The sequence below is a fragment of the Hyalella azteca genome, unplaced genomic scaffold (genome assembly GCF_000764305.2).
Source record: "Hyalella azteca isolate HAZT.00-mixed unplaced genomic scaffold, Hazt_2.0.2 contig16037, whole genome shotgun sequence".
In the NCBI taxonomy this organism is placed as follows: domain Eukaryota; kingdom Metazoa; phylum Arthropoda; class Malacostraca; order Amphipoda; family Hyalellidae; genus Hyalella; species Hyalella azteca.
The window spans coordinates 175,531-198,814 of record NW_025945864.1 but is presented as its reverse complement, the minus strand read 5'-3'; the positions used below and the strand labels follow the sequence as shown (position 1 = coordinate 198,814).

The window sequence follows — 23,284 nt, the reverse complement described above, 5'->3', positions numbered from 1 at the left end:
GCTGGTAAATTTCTCATTTTTACATTACATGATTTTATATTACTGTCCTGAGTGATTTAATGAAGCAATGACCACTACTGAATCATCAAGAAATCAGAATAAATGTGCAATTAATGAGCAATATATATTTACTCATCAATCAAGTGTAAATTCTGTAAAGAATTAGGTTGTGGTAATAGTAAATTATCTCTTCTACTAGGTTTATATTATTCTACTTAGTGGTATAAATATTTACTTTGTACATTAATTTTAAATTAAATTAAATTTTTCCTGCCTTGCCTTTTTCCAGATTCTTGTGCAGTGCGCCCACGACGGTTGCAGATGCAGTGGTATCAGTGGTATCTTTGATGCCTCAGGGTATCAATAATATTCCCTATGTTGTTCCCTCTGTATTTTTAATATCTATCTGCCTATGATACAAATGGGGCTTGGTTAATCATAATCATTCCATCTACCAAATTTAAAATGGGTAATGTAGAATGAATGAGGTCCAATGTGTCTATTTTGATGAGGTCTATGATATTTGTGTTGTGAAATTCATTTCTTGACACATTAAATATGCATTAGTTTTAGTATGGCATAATTTTTCTGTTTTCATTACAGGCTTGTTCATGTTTCTGACTGTCAAGTGATGTGTAATTTGAGACACAGCAATTAATGTGTATGCAAATAAGATATAATTGAATGACAGTAAATAATATTATAATCTAATGACAGAAGATAATTGATACAAAGTGCTAGAAAAAATCATTTTCTTAATTTCTGCTAATTTGGTCTGTGGGAAAAATTGATAAGATGTCCAATCCAGGAAGACCACCTAATTTTGGTGGCCCCAACAGCTGCATGAGATTTCAAGGTCCCAATGGCCCACGCTTCTGGGGACCGCAAGGGCCTTCCCCCATGGCCCCTGGGCAATTTGGACCTTGTTCCTTTGGTCCTGGGCCTAATTTCAGTGGCCCGCAAGGAGATTTTAGTTCTGGGCCTGGTCCTCAAGGATATAGTGGTCCTCCAGAATTTGGACCTGGACCTGGTGATCACAGAAATTTTTCTGGTCCTCCTGGAGACTTTGGCCCTCCGGGCAACTTTGGTCCTCCAGGGAACTTTGGTCCTCCAGGCAACTGTGGTCCTCCAGGCAACTGTGGTCCTCCAGGGAACTTTGGTCCTCCAGGCAACTTTGGTCCTCCAGGCAACTTTGGTCCTCCAGGCAACTTTGGTCCTCCAGGCAACATTGGACCTCCTGGCAACATTGGACCTCCTGGTGAATTTAGTCCTTCTGGTGATTTTGGTCCTCCTGGAGACTTGGGTCCTCCGGGTGACTTCGGTCCAGCTCCCAATGGTTCTCATCTTAATTTCGGACTTGGGCCAAATGGTCCTTCAGGGGACTGTGATTCTTCTAGAGATTTCGGACCTAACGGACCCAGTGGAGGGAATGGTACAATGCCAAATGGCCCTCCTGGACCCACTGGCGAGACTCCGACCAGCAACTCACATCCAGCCCCACCTGGAGCCGAGGCTGATAACGAAACCATATCTATGTGTGAAATGGCTGCTATGTTTGCCTCTGAAAATTGTGGTGCTGAGACGCGTGCAATGCTGCAAGAGGAAAAAGAAGCCATGTCTAAGCAGCAACGGAAGACACCAGCGGCTGGGGGAGCTATTGCTGCTCCTCCCATTGCTACAGCAGCGTCTGGTCCACCTGTCAATACGAGTGTTCTTCCGCCTAGTGTGAGTGCTCCTCTTCAACAGCCGATGCACATGCCTCCCCTGCAAAGTATGCCTCCACAACAAGGCATGCCTCTGCAACACGGCATGCCACCTCAGATAGGTATGGATCCTCAGCAAGCTATGCCTCCCCGGCAAGGAATGCCACCCCAGCCAGGAATGCCTCAGCACAGTATGCCACCCCAACAAGGTATGCCTCCCCAACTCCACATGCCTTCCCAACACAGTATTCCTCCGCAACATGGTATGCCACCCCAACACGGTATGCCTCCCCAACATGGCATGCCTCCCCAACACGGTATTCCTCCTCAGCATGGTATGCCTCCTCAGCAAGGTATGCATCCACAACTCGGAATGCCTCCACAACACGGCTTGCCTCCACAGCATGGTATGCCTCCCCAGCACGGTATGCCTCCCCAGCACGGTATGCCTTCCCAACACGGAATGCCTCAACAACATGGGATGCCTCCACAACACGGTATGCCTCCACAGCACGGTATGCCTCCACAGCTCGGTATGCCTCCCCAACATGGTATACCTCCACAACATGGGATGCCTCCCCAACATGGTATGCCGCCTCCATCAATGGCAAATCCATCCATGATTCCTCCCATGATGAACCAAGCCAACCCTATGCCACACCAAGTTCCCTCTAACTACCCCATGAGTTATAGCTCACCTGCCATGACAATGCAGTCAGTTCCGCCGCAATCTGCGGGTCAGTCTCTCCTTGTCAAACACAAGGCAGATATCAATAAACCGGCCGTTAAAACAACTAAAAAGAACAAGGCCAAAAACGGCAGCAATAAGATCATAATTAAGCCTATCACTGCCGGTCCCGCTCTGGCCGAACCTACGACCGAGACCGACGAGGCCTTGGCTGATTTCTACTCCAGTGTTGCAGCTGACATCGAGAAGAAAAAAGAAGAGCTTAAAAAGAAATCCGAAGAAGAGGAACTCCAAAAGAAGAAATTAGAAGAAGAAAAGAAGGCAAGATTATTGCCATCCGAGATCAAGGGGCAAGTGACGATCACGGTAAATAATGTCTTCAAACCCATCGGCATTTACGAATTCCGACGAGTGTTGCAGGCATGCGGTCAGATCACCCGTTATGTCATGACCAAGAACCCCTCTGACCTCTACGGTGAGAAGCCTTGCTATTTCTTCCTCATTATGTCACAATTTTGTTCGCGTTTGAGGCAATAGAGAAAAGTTTATTCTCTGCAAATCTTATACAGGTGATGCAAAGAATATAGAAGCATTCACACGAGCCGTGCAACACCGTGCTCATGGTGTGAATGCTTCTATATAAATTCATCAAATAATATTGGACTGGCTGTGACTTGCATATGCTTGACATGTGCCCGGCCGTATGGTGTGAACCCAGCCTAAGTATGGCTGCTCAAGGGTTTTGTTTAATGCTATTTGTGTTGAGACCCGTCCTAAGGGACTGCTTAAGGGTTTTGTTTAATGATATTTTGTGTTGAGTTTGATGAGAGTTGCTTATGCCATCTTGGGCCTTATAGGCGGTAACTTTAATGCTGCATTTTTTGGGAAAGTCAGCTTAGATTTCTTTCTCTGCTTCATGGTCCTAACATTTTTTATGTAATACAATTAACATTGTAAAATTGTAAAAGATTACAATTTGATAGTAAAAGACTAACTTCTTCATAAAAAATTTTCTTTTCCTTATTTTATGCTTGAAAATTTTATTTCTAAACAAGTCATTGACTTGTTATTTTGGCCTTTTTTAAGCCAATTTCTGGGTGTCATGTCTTGATGCACGAGTTGTCCTGCCCCAACATGACACGCTCTCCCCCCTCCCTCTCAGCGAGCGCCCGCGTCACCTTCTCCCGCGTGGACGAGGCTCTCCGATGCGCTCGCCTCATGGCCCGCCTCTCCATCGATGGCTGCAAGATGACCACCGTCATCCCAGATTTCATTAATAACGACGCTGGACCGTCCCGTGGGTTCCCCGTACTAATCAGCATCTTGCATGTCTTAAGAATTGTGTCTGGATCTGTCATATTGTCAGCACAGCAAGGCTGCATGATCGAGGGCTGCAACATTACTTTTAGTCCGATAGTTTTACATGCATTTTTTCACGGCTTCTGTTCAAGCACAACAATTTATCACCATAAGCTGGACTCTTATTTTTGGCCAATCGCCCTCTCTTTGCTCATAATCATCTGTGTAACGCCTAATGGCTGGTAAAAAGTTCTCAATTTTTGACTGGGATAGGCTGAACTATACATTATTATTTAGTTTTCTCTATCTGTAGTATTGGCAGAAACAGTAAGTACAGTTGTATCGCAAATTAGTTATCCATAAAATATCCCTCTGTGCCTTGTGATGATCAGAATGAATAACATTTGTTCTCTCTTATGCGCAGGTGGAGATCGATCCATTGACAAGGATGTGGTGAGGGCCATCGACAAGCTCCTGAAAGGCTCCTGCCGCTCCACTCATTGGGGTGAGTGGCTTGATGGGAAACACCCCGTGTGTGTGTGTCTGCTGGGACATGTGTGGTTTGTGTGGTGGGACACGTGATGTGTGTGTAGACTCCCTCATCGGTGGCGGTCGCGGCAGGACGTGTCGGCTTTGTCTTGAATCTCTGAATCTCACTTAAGTTAATCGTTGGTGTGTGATGATTATATGTATAAATATTTTATTGCTGTGCCACTTATTATTATTATTATTATTCCACGAAGAGATTGTCGTGGCGTCTCGTTCAGATCGAACTTCGAGGGCACGTTATAAGTGGCTAAAAAATACACGAGAGGATAAAAACAGATGATGTCTATGCTAAAAAGATGACGTCTAACTAAACAGATGACGTTGTTAATTTATACAGCCTGGCCAAAGAGATGATTTCAGTGTTACGGAGGAAAATCAGTGAAAAAAAGTGTAAATTCTTCAGTGTAAAAGTGTTCAGGTCACTACACCAATACCCGGTTGGGATAAGTCGGACTCGGCAAAAGCAAAATCAGTTTATGTAGCTATTGTATCTAATATGTAAAAAAGTGAAAGTAGAGTGTCAAATTTTTTACAATAAACAAGTTAATTAAATAAGAGAGTTTAGCAGTAGTCAGAAAGCAAAGTTGTCAGGTGTGGCCAAAGTGCTTGGACGTCAAGTGTGGTCCAAGCGCCTCCAAAGTTATTTACGACTTTCTGTTGAGCCTATAGATCTTTTTGTGAGCTCAGTGTTCTTTTAGCTCAGTGTTTCATACAGTAAATATACTCAGTTTTGTCTCGTTCGGACATTTCGAACGAGAGAAGCAGCACCAATGATTACTCTCTTCAGAGCCCTCATGCTTTCCAATCTTGAGAACTGCTGCCAGCTTTGGTCGCCACTCATGGCGGGCGCGGTGCGGAAACCGGAGTCAGTCCAGCGGACCTTCACGTACAGGATCAGCGGTATGAAGGAGCTGAAGCTGGACTACTGGGGAAGATTGAAACACTTGGGACTGTACTCACTGGATAGGAGAAGAGAAAGGTATATCATATTGTACACTTGGAAGATGATAACCGGACTGGCTCCCAACCGGACTTTGAAAATGAGACCTCCAAAATAGTAACATATTACAACGCAAGGAGGGGGAGACTGTGCAGGATCCCTCCATTTAATAACCGAGCCGCGGCCAGAGTACTGACTCTTCGTCCTTGTGTGTGTGGTGGGGTGTTCTGTGTAGAGACCGGCTGCTTCCATTAAATAGCTTGCTGCCACGAATTTGTCACATGTCACTAAGACGTGCCCTATATATATAGATATATACACACTATACAAATGTTTAATTTATTTTCTAATAGACTCGTTGGCAAAAGAAGAAGGTCCTGCGCTGGACAACGAGGTTACTGACGAGGCCAAATCTCCTGCAGCAGCAGAAGCGAAGCCTGCCCCTGAGAAAGTGGAGCTAATTATCAGCACAATTCCCGAAGTCGGGGAAATTATCCCAGATAAACCAACGTCTTCCCTGAAAACTGAGAAGATCAGCCAAAAGGCTGATAAAAAAGCGGTAAATCTTTCAAGACTTATGACTGGATTATTTACTAATGATACTCTGATATTTACCACGGATACTTGGTTGAATTTGTGCTACATTTTGGGACAATTCATTCACATTGCTTTGTTTGCTTGATTGACATGCCAGTTAAAGGTGCGAATGTCGGAAATTGAATATATTTCGGTGTCATTAAAGCACTTACAAATTAGGAGTTACCGAGATTTGCTTGCCTTCACTATGCAGTTAGAATGCCGCCAACTTCTTGTAGGAGCAAAGGTCGTGAAGGGTTAGCTAAATTTCTAAGGGAAATGCGCTACTGAATAAGCGTAAAAAAATATAACTCAGTACTCACTGCAGTGAGTGACAGAGAGCGCATTTTCTCGTCGACGAAAAGTTGAGGTCACGGACAGACGGACGGACAGACAGACAGACGGTCGGACGGACATAACGAGCACAATAGTGCATTTTTTCCATTAATGAGAAAATGCGCTAAAAAGAGTGCTTCCCGTCATAAAAGACTGAGGTTTATACAACTTCAAATCCCGTATTTAACTAACAAGGTCTAACTCGACTAGCATGCAAAGGTATTGTTTATCTTAAACGCGCATTTCGGTATTTGTTAATGTCTGGTCTTTTTGCATCATTTGATTCACATGATTTTGAATGTTTATTTTCATTGTATCAACATTGAGTTCCAGATGAGCACATCCAAAAGGCGGTACCGCAAGCTGAGCGTTTCTTCTGTTTCGTCGGACTCTTTAGACTCTGAAATTGGAGAAGAAGTCCTCACAAAAGGAAAACGATCCAGCAAAAGTCCTAGTCATCGAACACACAAGAAAAGTCTCAAGCGCATCAAAACTCGATCACCAACTCCCACGAAGTCGGTCGCCCGGTCACGAAGTCCCCGACAGCCTAAACTTCGGTCCCGAAGTCCTCGACTACCGAAGCCTCGGTCCAGAAGTCCTAGACTGGCACAACCTCGGTCCCGAAGTCCTAGACTGGCACAACCTCGGTCCCGAAGTCCTAGACTGGCGAAACCTCGGTCGCGAAGTCCTCGCCCACAAAAACTTCGGTCCCGAAGTCCTCATGTGCAAAAACCTCGGTCCCGAAGTCCTCGCTTGCCGAAGCCGCGATCCCGAAGTCCTCGCTTGCCAAAGCTTCGATCCCAAAGTCCCCGTCCACATGAAGGTCGAGTGAGTCGGTATCCTCGACGGCCTAGCATGAGCCCTGACCGAAGCCCGAGCCCCGACAATCACAGGAGCAATGGGCGGCGACTTGTGAGCTACCCAGGGCCCATGAGTCCCGAACGTGGACCTCATCCACCTAAACGACGAGAGGAAGAAAGGCCTTTTGGAGATGGCCGTGGCCGCCACTCCCCTGCGCCTCTCACAATTCTGAGGAGCCCTTCGCCAGAGGCACGTATCGTACAAGTCCCAGCGGTACCTGTAAAGAGTCGCAACTACAATTTAAAAATCATCGAGACCCAGAAAAACATAACAAAAACCGGTGTACTGGATCTTTGTGACATCTTCTTCGGAGGCAAGCCCCCCATATTTGTGCGCGGTGAAGGCTGGTTGCTCGATATCCCTAAAAGCAGAAACGCCGTGGCGATGTTCCAGCTGTTGCACAACCAACGCCTCATCGACACCAAGCTCAAGCTGACATTTGTGAGACGTCCCTCTAAGAAAGTATTTCTTAATAAAGCTGACATGAAAGGCGTCGAATCGCGCGTCAAGAAAGTTGTCAGCAGCTATGACAGTCACACTAAATACCTCATCAGGAACGACATCAACAAAGGCTTGGACATCTACAGTTTCAAGATCAACCCGTGTCTCGCGGAATACTGCAGCGAGCCCGCTTGTCCGTTATTTCACGGCTACAAAGACAGGCGCAGGGACCCCCGCAAGTTCGTCTACAGGCCGGTCATGTGCAACAACCTGCGTACCGTCAGCGAGTGTCCACGGGGCGACGCCTGCAAACTCGCTCATAACATGGCAAGTTTTTGACGTCACTTGGCAGGCTGGCCTCTGATCATATGTTTTGTGAACATGATTATACAGAAAATAAGCTCGAGTATATTGCTGTACGCACTGGATAAAATTTTACTATTTATTTTAAAAGTTCTTGTTGTTTTCATAACGATGTTTATGCAGATGGAGTCGCTGCTGCACCCGTCGGTGTTCCTGGCTGACGTGTGTTCCTTGTGGTACGAGCAGCGGCGCTGCACCGCAGACTCGCTCTGCAACAACGCGCACCCGGGTACTGGCTCCTCATTTGCCCATCAACATTTGTTTCTTGATCTATTTAATTGTTGACTTTCGGGCTGCGTCCCGCTTCTAAATTCGCTCATTTAAAAACATTTTCTGTCGTCATTTTGTATTCTAGAATTCGATTTGATCAGCTGACATGTTCCAATTTTTTTATTTGGTTTCTACATTCTGCTGTTACTCTCTGCCTACCGCCAGCGTGGGTTACTTCGTCCTTTACCTACGATTACTTCTATAGTGTTAGTTATTAATACGTTCAATAATACTTGTTATCGATCGTATTTACTTGTGATAGCCAAGTCACAACAGTTGACGGTGCTAGTGTAGGCGCAGTCGTTAAATGTTGCCAAGACTTAACAAAATATATGAGCTGAATTGACGCTCCATCGTCTCCCGCAGAGTCGCCTGACATGTTCTACCACGTCGCCTGGAACGACCTCTACGTCGCGGGACTGCACAACACATTCTACTTCTTAGCTGGGGCCATACGCAACCTACACAAGATCAAACAAGTTACCGGTTTGTTGTATAACTTTCATTGGCAACTTAAATCCATCTGGAGCACATAAGTTTACCCTGACACTGAACATACTCGATGTGTGTTCGACAGTCGTGTGCACACGTTGTATATAGCCGCGCACGTCTTCACAATATATGTTTACAATGGAGACATTAACTGCAAGTAATCAAGATGTTCTTCTGTCAATATAAATATGTTTTTGGTTGTCTTATGAAAATTACTAGAGTATTATGTGTCCTTTGACTGTAACAGGAGGCTGTCACATCATCCTGGGGACGGTGCCGGGGCTGCTGGCGATGTTCGCAGAGCGCGGGGTCGGGCCCCTCAAGGGCCTCAACGCCCTCATCGTGGACGACGTCTCGTCCATCTTGGAGGACGAGGAGCGTCTCGCCGCCCTCGTCGACCTCATCGTCCTCGTCTACAATCAACTCAGCAATCCAGGTAAGCGCAATTTCTTTCTTCATGTTTTTTTCATAAAGATTAAGTTGTTTGACTGATAGGATATTTGTTAAGTTATATTGATCGGTCAAAACTCTAAAATACGACGGAAAAGTGTACCTTCTTTGCGTTCTTATGAGTTTTAATTATTGGTCGGGTTATTTTTGTTCCATCCTGCAAGGGTTTTAGATTTTCCGGCATGTTTCAATTGAGCTAACATTAACATTTGTCCTATAATTAGTTAAGAGCTTCAAAATAGCAAGTAAACCCATACTGTAACTGATTTTTACCAAAAATTTAACCCGCTACAAATTTTACCGGCATCTGCACCTGAAATGTTCTCTGTGCTCACAACAAAGCAAGTCTTGCGAGCGAGTGAGTCTGTCTTGTATCATATACAATGACAAAATTCAGTTTTTCGTATACCTTGTTAAAAAAGATTGATTTTGCATAGTTAAATTATCATTTGAGAAACTCGGGTAAAATTGTTACCAACTTCATAACTCAGATTGCTTGCGGCTTGTGCGTAGTGATAAAAATTTCGTTTGGTGCCGCCTGACTCGCGTATTTTACCGGTGTCCTTCAGAACTAATCTTTATCAATTTTGCAGCCTAAGCGCAAGTAATGCTGCATCTCTGTTATGCTGGTTGATGTTCGTGTACGGATCCAATTTAAACTTGTCTCTTTCTCGGATCATGCCTGGAAATAGTTAGCTTGGTGTGTTTACAGCGAGTGTACAAGAGAAAAGTTGAGTTTGACATATAGCGAGGAAAGTTCCGGACGAGAGTGTCTTCTGAGGAATTTACCTAATTGTTAATTTATGGATTTTCAGTTGTGGAATAAAAATATCTTCCATTGCTTCTTTATACCCTTTCAATTTAATGAACGCGATCGATGCTTCGATCTCGAGTCACATTTCTTGAGTTACTTCGGAGAACGCGAGCCATGGTTGCATTTCTTAAAAAGAACGCAAAGAACCATAATCGTTTCTTAATTTTCGACTCGTGAGTGATGATGAAATTAATTTCGATTTCCTGCACTTGTAATAAAAAATGCCAATTACGGTGCTGTGTTTTGAGTTCCGAACCCATCATGACAGAACCGAGTGCCATTTTTGTATTCACGTTTCTGCCAACTTACAAAATTGATTGGAATTTGATCAGCCGAGTAAACACGCTGAGTGGAAAATGGATATTCCATACGGCCCATCATCAAAAAATAACCTTACTAGTCTTCGGAAACAGGAAGAAGATGCTTTGTTCTAAATTTATTTTAAAGCGAGACTAATTGGGCCAAAGAAACAGTGTTGTCCAAAGTGCTTGTACGTGGAGAATGTGTTACTCGTACCGGCGAGAATATAGTGTGTAGTTTATCACGTGCCTGAATCTTGGTGGTAAGAAGCCTGTAACGTCCTCGGTAAGTATCAAGCTTGGTAGGATTGTTAGTGAATTATTCCTGCAGGAAAGCGAATATATGTGCGTGAAAACCTATAGGAAGAAATGTCTGCAAGCTTTTACCGTTTTAATATCAGTTTCAAATGCAATAATTTAAGGTTAAGGGTGAATGAAATACTTTGTTAAAATAAACTTTCAAAAGTGACTTGATCGAATATTTGAGTAGTAGACGTTTCTTTGTTATTATTATCAGAGGTTAATATGAAAACGGATACTTTTGTTGCATTGATTTTATTGATAGTTAATCAGCCTGTGCTCTCCAGGTACCCGGCCTTGAGATAACATTATCATTGATGACGTATATATTATATATCTGTTGTTCAATAAATTAAAAATGCTTCTTGTAAAATAATCTCTAACAATTACTCATCAACTGGAATGTTAAATTAGTTCTCATGTGTACTGTATTATTAAGTTTGTTAGGCAGATAGAAGAATATTTATTCTCAAATGCTTTAACCCTAATCGCCTTAGGTGCGCGGATAACGTACGTCACTTCAAATACCCTCAATAAATAATGTCTAGACATGTATACCTCAAGTGAAGCACATGTTCTCTCGTTCCTTGATGAATAATATTTGCAATATTATAGCTTTCTTTGTTTCCTTTTGGCTTCTAATTTTGATGAATTTGTCAGAATATGTTGGTTTAAGATTAAGTGCTTGCTCCTGAGGAAGCTTTAATGCAGTTCTTTGGTTGGTTGCCGCACTTACGTATCCACCCATTGTGGAAATGTGAGTTTAGCCTTATTCCTCTATTCGTTTTTGACGCTTTGCAGCCATCATTTGTAGGTTGGATTGAATTGTTGAAAAATAATTTGAAGTATAGCAATAAGATTGTGGCGTATTAAAAACGAAGAAGTCTAAAAAAAGTCATCTTTTGAATTAAGTTCCGAAATAATTTAAAGGAGGGAGTACCATTCTGCTTTGCCCCAAGGCGATTAGGATATCAAAAGCCAGTTCTGAATATGCTATAATTAAGTTAGAAAGTAAAAAAATAGGGCATTTTGCGGCGTAAGGTGGGCGGGTCGCCCCCTTAACTCAGATAACTTATATCATCGGAATGACTTTGATTTCTAGTGCTTGCGATTTTACATTTGTGTTTTTTTTTGTTAATCCGTGTCGCCCTAATTCTGGACAGAGTCGCGCAATTAGCGCTGTTGTATCCATAATTTTTTATTAGGGTTTCCTTTTTACACTCATAAGTTCTCCAGAATTCCTGACATATGAATGTTTATATGTGTTAGCTTGCTGCATTGCTGCATTGGTGAAGCATTGTTTGCTAAGGTGGCAGTACCCAACTCTATGTATGTGTTATGAGTTACAAAATTTACTAATTTTAAGTATTAATGTTGTGCATTTGAAATATGATTGTATCGTGAAATGATAAAAGTGAACCATTCTGTGCAAGAAATTACTCATTTTGCATGTACACAATTTGCTGTTCAGGTATTTCCTTACAAACGTAACCGGATCCTCAATTTTTACTCCAGTGCCTTTATTTTATTTGATGTCAGAAGCTGACGGTGGCGGTAATCTCTGACGTGGCCATTGTTATTGATCTTCAATAGCATTTAGTTATTGATCTTTAATGACATTTAGTTATTGATGTTCAATGACATTTAGTTTTTGATCTTTAATGACATTTAGTTATTGATCTTTAATGACATTTAGTTTTTGATCTTTAATGACATTTAGTTTTTGATCTTTAATGACATTTAGTTTTTGATCTTTAATGACATTTAGTTTTTGATCTTTAATGACATTCAGTTATTGATCTTTAATGACATTCAGTTATTGATCTTTAATGACATGATTTGTTGATATTTGGTAACATTTAGTTATTGATGTTCGATAACATTCAGTTATTGATGTTCAATACCGTTTAGTTATTGATTTTTGATAACGTTTAGTTATTGATTTTTGATAACATTTAGTTATTGATACGCCTGACGTATCATTACTCTGTTAACTAGTATCTGTTATGCTCCTGTCACCCGACAGAGCGGCTCAACAAAGTAGTCGTGGCTCACGACATTTACGACAAGGACGTGACGACAGCGCAGGAGCTTTTTTCCACAGAGTTCACCCTCGTCGGGAAAGTCAAGGGTGAGTACGGCGACCTTTGGCGTGAGTATTGTCTTCATAACTGCCTCTCGTATTTAGTGATTTATCTCGTGTGAAAATACGTGTAACTTAGATACAAATCACTGTTTATATACATGGAAATATATTAATGTTAAGTCGAAATTGTTGATGAAATAACTTGTAACTTTTATTACTGTTTCTGCTTATCACTGTGAATTGCCAATGATATAATTTAGGTAACCTACATGTGTATTACGTAGAGCATTAACAGAAGTCGTTATGCTGTGATGTTTCAACACAGCTTTATGTGATTATATTGATCTCTTTTTTTTTCTAAATCTTTGTGATGTATGGAACATAAATTCCCTGTTAGAATGCCGTGAATAACTTCCTAAACGTCGATCACATATAATAGTTTATAATTAACTGATGATATATTTTGGAAATAATTGAGCTTTGCTTGAACGAGAGACCTTGCATTGAAATTTTGATAGATGGAAGGCTGAATCGCAGCGATGTTGTTGAGTTCAGGGACTGTGATGATAGTGAGGGATGTGACTGTAATGAGCAGTTACAGTCGTGCACAGCTTACACTGTGGACAGTGTGTAGTGCCTTAACCTAGTACAGTGCCAGTGCAGTGCCTGTACACTGTACTGTGCTCCAACTGAGTACAGTGCCACTTCCGTTCTTGTATAGTGCGTCACTTACCAGTGCAGTGCAGTACCCGTACAATGCTGCACCTTACTGTACCTCAGCTTAGTACAGTGCCAGTGCAGTGCCCGTACAATGCCGCACCTTACTGTACCTCAGCTTAATACAGTGCCAGTGCAGTGCCTGTACAATGCTGCACCTTACTGTACCTCAGCTTAGTACAGTGCCAGTGCAGTGCCTGTACAATGCTGCACCTTACTGTACCTCAGCTTAGTACAGTGCCAGTGCAGTGGTTGTAGAGTGCCTCGCCTGAGCACCCTCCGGTATCGCGGAGTTGGGCTGACTCCAGAGGGTTCATGCATTCACTGAGATGTCAGCCCTTGATAGATGTAGTGCATCATTTTACAAAGTATTTACTTATTTGTTCATTCTATGTTAACCTTCCTGCATTTATGATCGAAGATGTTTTAGTGGGTGGCTCCAGCCAACAAAATCTCCGTGATACTGCAGGTGGCAATCGGTCGATGATAGAATTACGAGCTTTTAACCGAAATTATTATTTATAGGCATGTTGAGTTTGGATAGAATTATTCAATAATGTGCATGGTTTTCCAATCATATTTAATAGGAACATGAAGATTCTACATACTTCTGGTGAAGTTTTTGTTAAGAATCATTTTATGTTCTTTAAGAGAGATTTTCTTTGTAGACCAATATACCATTTAAGTAATTTTTTCACCTCTCCCAATTTTCAACTCTGAAACAGAGGCAGAAAAAGACGAGCTGGCAGAAGTTTTGGGAAATCAATCTGAAGATAATGCCGGCAAGCCCGAGCCTAGCGCTGCAAAGGCGGACCGAAGTGACACCCAGAAAGTGACTAGCGTTGGTGGTAGTAAGCGAGGTGCTAAGAACAATAGACGTGCCCGCAAAAGTGTCAGTGATGAAAGTTCTAGTTCCTCTTCTTCTTCATCATCGAGTGACGAGGTGTCTCTGCGGGATGAGAATCGTAGTGCAAAGAAAAGTGGTGCTAGATCACGATCGCGGTCACGTCACTCGAACAAGTCGCGGTCACGTTCTCCTAAACGCAATAGAACTGATAATTCTAAGTCCTCTGAGGAGGCTTCTGCTGCAGTGCTGTCAGACAAGTAAGTGATGGGGAGGTAATTTATTTATTGCAAAGCCTCGCCATTGAAGGTCGCTATGAGACGCTCCCTTCGGTGCCTCAGCTTTCAGTTGAAGGAGGGTGTGAGGTTTGATTATTAGTTCGTCAGTGAGAACTTTACTGGAAATTGATTGATGATTAATTATGTTAAGTAAAAAGTTATATAATACCGGTATGTAATAGTATGAAATATATTACATGTGCATCACAACACATTCATTCGTGTTGCCAAATTCATCTTATACACAGAAAGCACTGAGTATATTGTGTGCCTTCTAAATAGAGTAAGTAGTAAATAGTTAATCACAACAATGGTCTAATATTCGTCGCAAGAAAGTATTCTTGTTAGTCAACTAATCTAATTATCCAAACGCACGATTGAGTCTTCAGAATATTTGTAGACGATTTCAATCGGTGAGGCTGCAATTGAAATTTTGCATATTCTTCATCTTGAAATGAACGTTCCTCGTCTGAATTGATCCGGCGCAGGTTTTTTTTTATATTTAAATTTAGGTTGGATGTGGAAACTTATTTCGATTTACATTTGTGCAAGGTTTGAGGTTTGCATTGATTAGCTCCAGTCTTTTTAGCCCATTTTCTAATTTATGGAAAAAAGGCGCATTTGTGCTCGTCATGTCCGTCCGTCCGTGACTTTACGGACGGACGGACGAGAAAATGAGCTCTCTATCACAGTATCACTCACTGCATGCTGTGAGTACTGATCTAATTTTTTTTTGTATTGAACTGAAAATTTTATAGCATCCTACTTCCTTCTCTAACCTTAGGCAATACCGGTTTTTTGTAGCATTTACATTGACTGAATGAATCAGTAAATTATTAATGATATTTAGTGATGATGTCGGAAGAATTTGGTGTCGGATAATTCTAATTTTACCTATGTAATTTGCTTCGCTTTGAAGTTATATTTACGAGACCAACTTAAAAACCAGGAACGTGTAATCATTCACTGCTAATCACATTGATTGCATAATATGTGTTGTTCTCTCTATTTTAGTTCTCAGTTATTTTTTTCATAGATGTCGGTGCATATTGATCTGTTAGTTTTCTCACGAATGCAGGTGCCTAAGATCAGTTAGTTTTCTCACGAATGCCTGTGCCTATTAATCAGTTACTTTCCTCACGAATGCCGATGCCTATTGATCAGTTTCTCGTGTATGCCGGTGCCTATTGATCAATTAATTCCCTCCTGGAAATCTTGACCGCTGTGTGTTGTGTTTGTGTTCATTAATATAATGTTTGGCAGGCCGACGCTGACGCCGCAGCAGTTCCTGGCTGAGGAGAAGGCGCTACGGGCGGAACATGAGCAGGAGTACAGCGTGTTCAAGGAGGTGCCAGAGATGCATCCTGAATACGAGGCTAAGTACGAACAGTTCATTACGTGCTACAGGGAGCGCATGGCGGGGACTGAGGGGGACCAAGATCTGGAGGAGAGCGTTTGGTCAGCTTTTTGGGAGAGCGAATTGGAGAAAACCAAAAACGAAGCATGGCAGCAGAAACGAAAGCAGTTGGTTAACAAGTACAAAGAGGTTTTGAATAAAAAGAAACCCCTCAAAACTGCTATGTCTGATCATCATTTGGTTGTTCCTTCAACTTCAACTTCTCAAGCTTTTCTTGATGTTGGTGGTTCAATGCCTTCAGATTCGGTGTTGATGCAAAGTTTAGCTTTTACAAAAGAGGACGTCGCTAGGCTGACAGCCACGAAATCTACATCAGCAGTTCCCCCTGCACTAGAAGCACCACCAAGTACAGGGTCCTCCATCAGGGAGACTTATGCTGCTCTAGGAGATCTTTGTGGTCCTCTTGGTATCCTAGGAACAGCACTCAAAGGCCTTCTCACAATGGCCAAAGATTGTGGTTACGACACACCTGAAGCGCTGAAGATATTTACCGACCCCGACAACGTGACTCTCATCAAGATGATTACAGAAAAATGGAGAACGCAACTAAAAACTGCTTCTCATTCGTCGAGCGAAAAATTGCGCAAGGGAATCGCGGCTGCAGAAAAACTCCTTAAAGAAGCCGATAAGCCTGCGCGAGTGTCGCCGCCGAAAATGTCAAGATCTCCTCCTGCTCCGGGCGTTTCGGCTCCAGGGAAGATTATTATGGACGATATCGATATGGATCTCATTGCTAAGGCTACCCTTGGTAAAAATCCTGGCGAAATTCTAAATTTCATCAATAACACTCTCGCCTATGAAGGGAAAACTGCCAATAACGAAGAACTAACTGCCATCTATCTATCAATATCTGCCCTGCACATGAGCATGTCATTGCCGACTCGTGCGTCGCCGCCGACCATACCATCTGCCCCATCAAAGTCGTATCCTCCTTACACGTCTACTTCGCCCGTCGCGTCACCCGTCGTGTCCTACAGCAGCACTAGGGCGTCTGGTACCTCCGGGTATTCTCACAGACAGCCATCATATTCTGAAGAATCTTATGCCTCATCACTTTCTATGCCATTAAACTTGCCTTCAAGTTCTCAAACGGCCAACGCAATTCTGATGGCGTCGATGTCTGAAAGCCTCACCGATCCCTACTTACCAGGATTACCTCCTCGAGATGCTCCTTCCCCCCGCAGTGCTTACAGTACCACATCCTCGGCCGCGTATACCAACATTGCCACACACTTAACAACCTCTGTCACTCCTGTCGCTCCCTCGCACACATCTACGTCCTCATACAACAACAGCGCGACGCAGGCTCAGGGTAAACGGCCGTCGCCTGCAGTGGTAGTTGATTCCGCCGACGATTCATGGTTCGTCCAGGAAGTCAAGACTGCTCTTAGCGACCCCCAGATCACAATTGAAATGTTCAATAAACAATTAGCTACCATATTCGTGAAGAAACCTCGCAATTACAAGTTTTCTGCGAGCGATCTAAATCTTGCTAGTGAATTACAACAGCTAGGCACCTCTAACTACTCTGGTGAAGCGTTCATTTCTGCGCTTAAAAAAATTTTAAATGTATAAGATAGACATTGTTGGCAGTGACGATGGTCTAGTGTTAATGTCTTAGCAACATTTTATTTTAACCTATAGTAGGAACGTGTATTGTGCTAAAAATGGTTTGTGTGTACATCTAAATAATTAGAAATGAAACTAAATAAATTTGTATGCTTGCAAATCTTACACAGCCGTCTACCTCCTCCGGAGTTTATATGCGTTTGGTTGTACTTGTTTGTTATTTACAAGGTTCATTCTCATTACAATCAACCCATTATTTATTTACTTCACTGTTAATGCTGTGCGTTATGATAAATAATTCCTATTTGTCATATTTCCAACTATCATAATCCAACTCATATATTTATCATCGCAGTTGCTATGCCTACAATGCATTGACAATTTTAAAGCTGTGTTCATTACTCATCGGCTAATTTTTTTTCATCATAGATTTAAATAACATAAATAACTCAAATAAATTTATTACTTTTCCCGTCTTGTCCACTGCTGCTGTGGTACGTTCCGAATTCCATGACGCCACCACACCTGTTGCACACGAGTTCTTCATAAATTGTACACTATCTCTGGTTTTATTTCACATAGCGCCATTTCCGTTAGTATTTCTTTGTTCCTATCATGGATTTTGACAATTGACTAAGTAAAAGCTCGCTGTCATCTGCTATAAAAAAAATTTATATTATTTGTTTTCTAATATCGAATGGATAAATTTTGGTTTATCCATATTTTGGGCTAGCGATCTCACTCTTCACTCTCATGCAGTTTCTTCTCTTTTGTGAAGTGCTTGTGACAAACAAGTGTCACAAATAATATGGTTGGGAGTGACATTCGAAACGTGCAGTCGTGCACTGCCTCAATACTCGGTTGATTAATTTGTGAAGAATGTGGAGCAAATTGCAACAGATGTTAATGTAATGTTATTTATTAAGCATACCACATTCATAGGACTCAAAACTGAGAGAGACGTTTTCTGCACTCGTCTTTCGTCTTGGGAAGTAACGTAACACATTCATGCCACTTGAGATCGAAACGTTCGCTGCACTCCTGTCAGGAATGTAAACATATTCATGCCAACTGAGAGGGAAACGTCCACTGCACTCGTTTCGTGCATTTAGAGGAAACTATTATTATTACCGTCAATGAAACTCAAGTTGCAAAAGGATAGTTTTTTCCAGGCAAACAAAAACACCCTCTCGTAAATACACGATCAAATAGAACTTTCTTGTAGCACCTAATAAGTTTTTTCGAATTTATTGTAACGCAAAAAAGTTTAATTTTACCATTTATAATTATGATATATTTGTGAGAGTGTTTATTATTAGGCCATGTGTGGCCTGTAGCGAATTCCAAACTTTGCAGAAACTTCAACGCTAGCTGCGCATCTCAACTCGCTTCTCTAATCTTAATGATATTCACCAAGCGCCTACCCCGAGCATCTTTATGCAATTATTGAAGGGCAGCAAGGTGAGTGCAGTGGCTGCTGCTGAGAGGTGAATTTTGTATCGTTAGCTTCTAGGAGTTATTGGGGAGAATGACTAATATTGAAGACCACAATATTGTTTAGTATTTTTTATAGTTCCGAATAGTTTAAGACATACCTCGCGATGTCGAATGGCGGAGCGACAAAATAGATATTTTTTATGATGTCATGTATGATATACTTCAATATGGGCTGAAAAATCGACTTGCCACACGCTCCTCACGAGACTACTTGAACACTTGTATCATTGATACCTAACTTTAAATATGCTATTGAGAGTTGAAGCATGAATTAAGCAATGTTATCTTCGATACCATATCTCGTTGTACGATAAGAAGCTTCCAACGAACGTACTTTTGAAAATATACATGTATTTGAACTGAGTTTATGTAATATTTTTATAGTATATATGTGCTTCAGATTTTCTTAGGGTCAAGTGGAATAGCTCGTAATTTAATGTTCATAGGGTTTTAAGCAAACTGCTTCCAGGATATGATCCTAGCTCTCGTGAGGCGTGATTCGTGAATGCGAGTGGAGCGAACGTTCCCGACACCTGTTATCGCAACACCGAACGTTCTCGCGTCAGTTGTACGTATATAAAATAATAGCTAACGGTTTGGAGGTTGTTACTTGGTTCACGAGTTCCGTGCGGTGTAGTGCACAATTGAGAATTGTGACAAACCTCCGATTTTTTAGAATCAGTTCATTATTAATTTCCTCGTTCTGGTAAAACAAATGCATCATTACAATAGAGTCAATAAGCTAATAAATGGCAATAATTCAGATATTTCAGAAGTTAATGAGAAGCAGTTAAGTTTACGCTAATAAAAGCTTATGGCTCACCTTAATCAATTAAGATTAAGTGCACATACTGCGTAGTGCTTACAGACGTAGAAATCAATTGTAGTAATTAATAATTAAATTTAATTTAACGCGCGGCAGTTCCGAGCATAAATATAGGTCACCTTAGTATAGAGAATGACCACCTTGGCCAGTCAAGGTATTAATTTTAAGGTTTAAAGTTTAGAGGTTAATAGTTAAAGTTTAAAGTTTTAAGGTTTCAAGTCAAATAGGCAATTTGACGAGCTGGCCAAAGTGTCAAAAGAAGTGAAAAAACGCATGCACCCCAAAACTGAAATTTAAACAAATCAAAGGTTGTGCACAACAAATTAACACCATTCATTTAGAGAATTTAGGAAACTAAGGTAACATTAAGCACGTAGTGGAACAGAACACGACCGCGCAGTTAAGAGTTTACAAAATTAAGCTTCTACGAGAGCAGCGACTCAGCCTTATATGGACTGAGCCCATTCTGCTTCTTCGCCGTAGTCTTTCCAGAAGTCCGGATCGGAAATTTCCCGAACAAATAAGGGACACTTGAAATAAAACTCAACTTCAAAACGTTTGAAGCATGCAAAGTGTGCTTATCCATTACTAACAGACTTAACAGTAGTACTCTGAAGTCTTCCTATGTAGATGTTAAATAAATGACATTTTCTGTGATTTTTACTTGTTATCTGTGACATTCAATTTCTAGGTAGGCTACCTAGGTCTATGCACAGTTTGAGTTTGGTGATGACCTTGACCGATGATCATAAATTTATGATGCGCAAATTTTTTGTCAAGGGAATTTTTTTTGCTGAGCGAGATAAACTAATAAAAATTCTTTGTTGTTAATTGATTTTCTTTTGTTTACTTGAGCCTTTGAGTTTGCTAACCAAGGCTCTAGTCTCTATAGCCTACTGTAATTTCTGTACCTATGGTGTTTTCAGGGCCATCAGGGCTGGGGTGTCCCTTATTAGCCTAAGCCTACCTACCCAGGCTACCCTGGGGCCTGGGCCTGGGGCCCTGGCCTGGGGCAGGTGTCCCTTATACTTATAGGAATAGGCTTATTACCCCGTCGTGCGGAATTGGCTGCCATTTTTGTTTGTAGTGAGATAAGCTAATTCCATTAATCACACGTTTAAGTTAACACCTGTTTGCAACTTTTATGTAGGCTACCGTAAAATGGGGTAACTTAGACCACTTTTTTTCTTATAAATGATGCCATTTTCTTACTAGCTAAATTAAACTTGAATTGAAACATGCAAAATACAGGTCTATACTCTAGCTTCACTCACCATAAATTGCTGGCTCCTGCCTCTCATAGTCTTTATGTAATTTCAAAAAAAGTGATGGTCTTTGTTACCCCAGCTCTTGGGGTAACTTAGACCGGGTGGTAAAATCAATTATATTTTTTGGTAAAATAACTCCAAATAACTCCAGGTTTTGGTGCATTGTAGTAGAACTCTTCTAGTTACATATGCAAATGACAAACTTGAGGAAAGTGTCATAGTTTGCAAATGGGGGGCGCCGCCCCATAATGAGGGAAATGTGACTACCTAATGGCAGCCCTGATGGGGTAATATTGACTGGCTTGGAAATTAAGTTAAAATTACCATATATAAGACTCTGTAGAGTCTGAAACATAAAGAAAAAACATAAATAGGCTGTCAAACATAAAATATGTTATATATGGTAATTTTATATTAACTTCCAAGCCGGTCTATGTTACCCCGTCAGGGCTGACATTAGGTGGTCTAAGTTACCCCATTTGGGGGCGGCGCCCCCCATTTGCAAACTATGACACTTTCCTAAAATTTGTCATTTGCATATGTAACTAGAAGAGTTCTACTACAATGCATCAAAACCTGGAGTTATTTAACCAAAAAATAAAAAAATTGGAGGGGGTACTCTGACAGGCTTTAAATAATAGCTTTTTTTCGTGGGTCACATTTTTAATTTTTTAACCTATTAGATATGCAAACTTTTTAAATCTTTCTATTGTGTTATGTAGCCTCAGTATTAGGCCTTTAATGCCCATTGACAAAATTTTTCTATGTCAAATAGTTTTTGAGTTGTGGGCGTTTTTGTACAAAAAACGAAAAGTGGTCTAAGTTACCCCGCCGGTCTACGTTACCCCATTTTACGGTACCTAAGTAAAATTTTTTACTACGGAGAATATTTTTTGCTACCAACCTTAGCAGAGGTACTTTTCCAAAATCTCACTTTTCACACTTTTTTCAAGGATTTTTTAGAGGTAGCTTACTAAGCCTAGTACTGTACCTAAATGTATGATTTCTTAACTTACTTTACTTTAGCTATGCTACATAGATAGGATAAAATGTTGAACTTGGCATATTTTTTGTTGTGCAATATTTTAATTAGTTCAGCTGTTAGAACATTTCTATGAAATGTCAGAGGACAGTCCTCAGAGGTCTGAGGACTGTCTATCCCTTATTACCTCGGCCAGCCCTTATTACCGCTTTTGACGGTATGTATGAATATGATATTGATAATGCTGGTAGTGGACAGTGGTATCCATGGACCATGATAGGTACCTAGTACTTAACTCAGTTAACTGGCTTACTTAATAAGGGCTTATAGCCTTATAAGTTATAGGACTCAAAAATGAACTGGAGAAATTGTCTAATTCTGTCCTTGATCAGTCTTAACTTGAAATTTATCTATATAGTATATATTTAGCAGAACCCCAATCTTAAGTCTAGACTCTAGACTGTGCCAGGTGCCCTGTGAATATGTATAGTTGATAAGGACATAAGGTTAAGGTGAATGCATCAGTTGTGGTCCTCAATAATTTAGTGTGAACATAAAGTCAGTGTTACTATAATAACTATATGACCTAATGACATAGACTCACATAGTTGATGTAAATTTTCATGTTAATGCTATTAGTGTTATGAAATAAAAATTCTAAATCCTAGATTATTCCAGATTTTAAATTTAACAATTGTAAATAATATGTAAATTGTAACCCATTTCAAGATCATTTTTGAGTCCTATAAGTAGACCAGTAGAAGTAAAGTATCACGGATACCAGCTTATCATCATATAATGCAGAAGAAATTAGTTTAACTTTAAATCTTGACCTTGGCTTGCATTGATGTGGAAATTCAAAGTGAACTACAGTAATTCTAAAAAATCTGTGGTGTGTCACTATGACTGTAGGTGCTTGTACACGTGGAATACCCTGTTTGGTGGTAGCATTGAATACGAGGCAGAAGCTAAAATAAAAAATATCTAATCATGTAAAATATGTAGAGTTGTTACTACTACTGTCAAAATTGTTTTGATTATCCGAGATGAATGAGACTCGGGTTATCATTAATTTAAACTACAGCAGATTTTACATTAGGCTGCTAAGTCAATGAATATACTTGAAGGTAAAAATGTAATGAAGATAAGTTTAAAGACTTAAGGTGATGCCTTAAAATTTCTTGACAGATGCAACCTTGCTAACATCTTGCATACTCAAACCCTTGTTCAGAACTGAGGATACCTAATTTTTATAGTGATATATTAATGTAACGTGGACTGTAAGGTACTCTTTGTACTGTGCATTCTGCACATAACCTAATTCTGAGCAAGTGAGCATTCCATCTGCATGACAGTTAAAAGGATTGTATTTTTTCATGTTGCGAGGAAAAGCTTTATTTTTATGTGTCTGAAAAAGGA

General features: G+C 40.9%; 1 protein-coding gene across 1 annotated transcript; it reads left to right on the top strand.

The window, feature by feature from the left end:
* On the top strand, positions 1 to 17,852 carry LOC108678767. The gene is made up of 11 exons (XM_018167235.2): positions 1 to 2,866; positions 3,554 to 3,688; positions 4,115 to 4,195; positions 5,533 to 5,738; positions 6,425 to 7,720; positions 7,880 to 7,985; positions 8,393 to 8,512; positions 8,766 to 8,954; positions 12,408 to 12,512; positions 13,910 to 14,288; positions 15,570 to 17,852. Exons 1-11 carry the CDS (start codon positions 796 to 798, stop codon positions 17,296 to 17,298), a joined length of 6,417 nt encoding a protein of 2,138 aa, XP_018022724.1. The 5' UTR covers positions 1 to 795; the 3' UTR covers positions 17,299 to 17,852.
* The last annotated feature ends 5,432 nt before the right edge of the window (positions 17,853 to 23,284 follow it).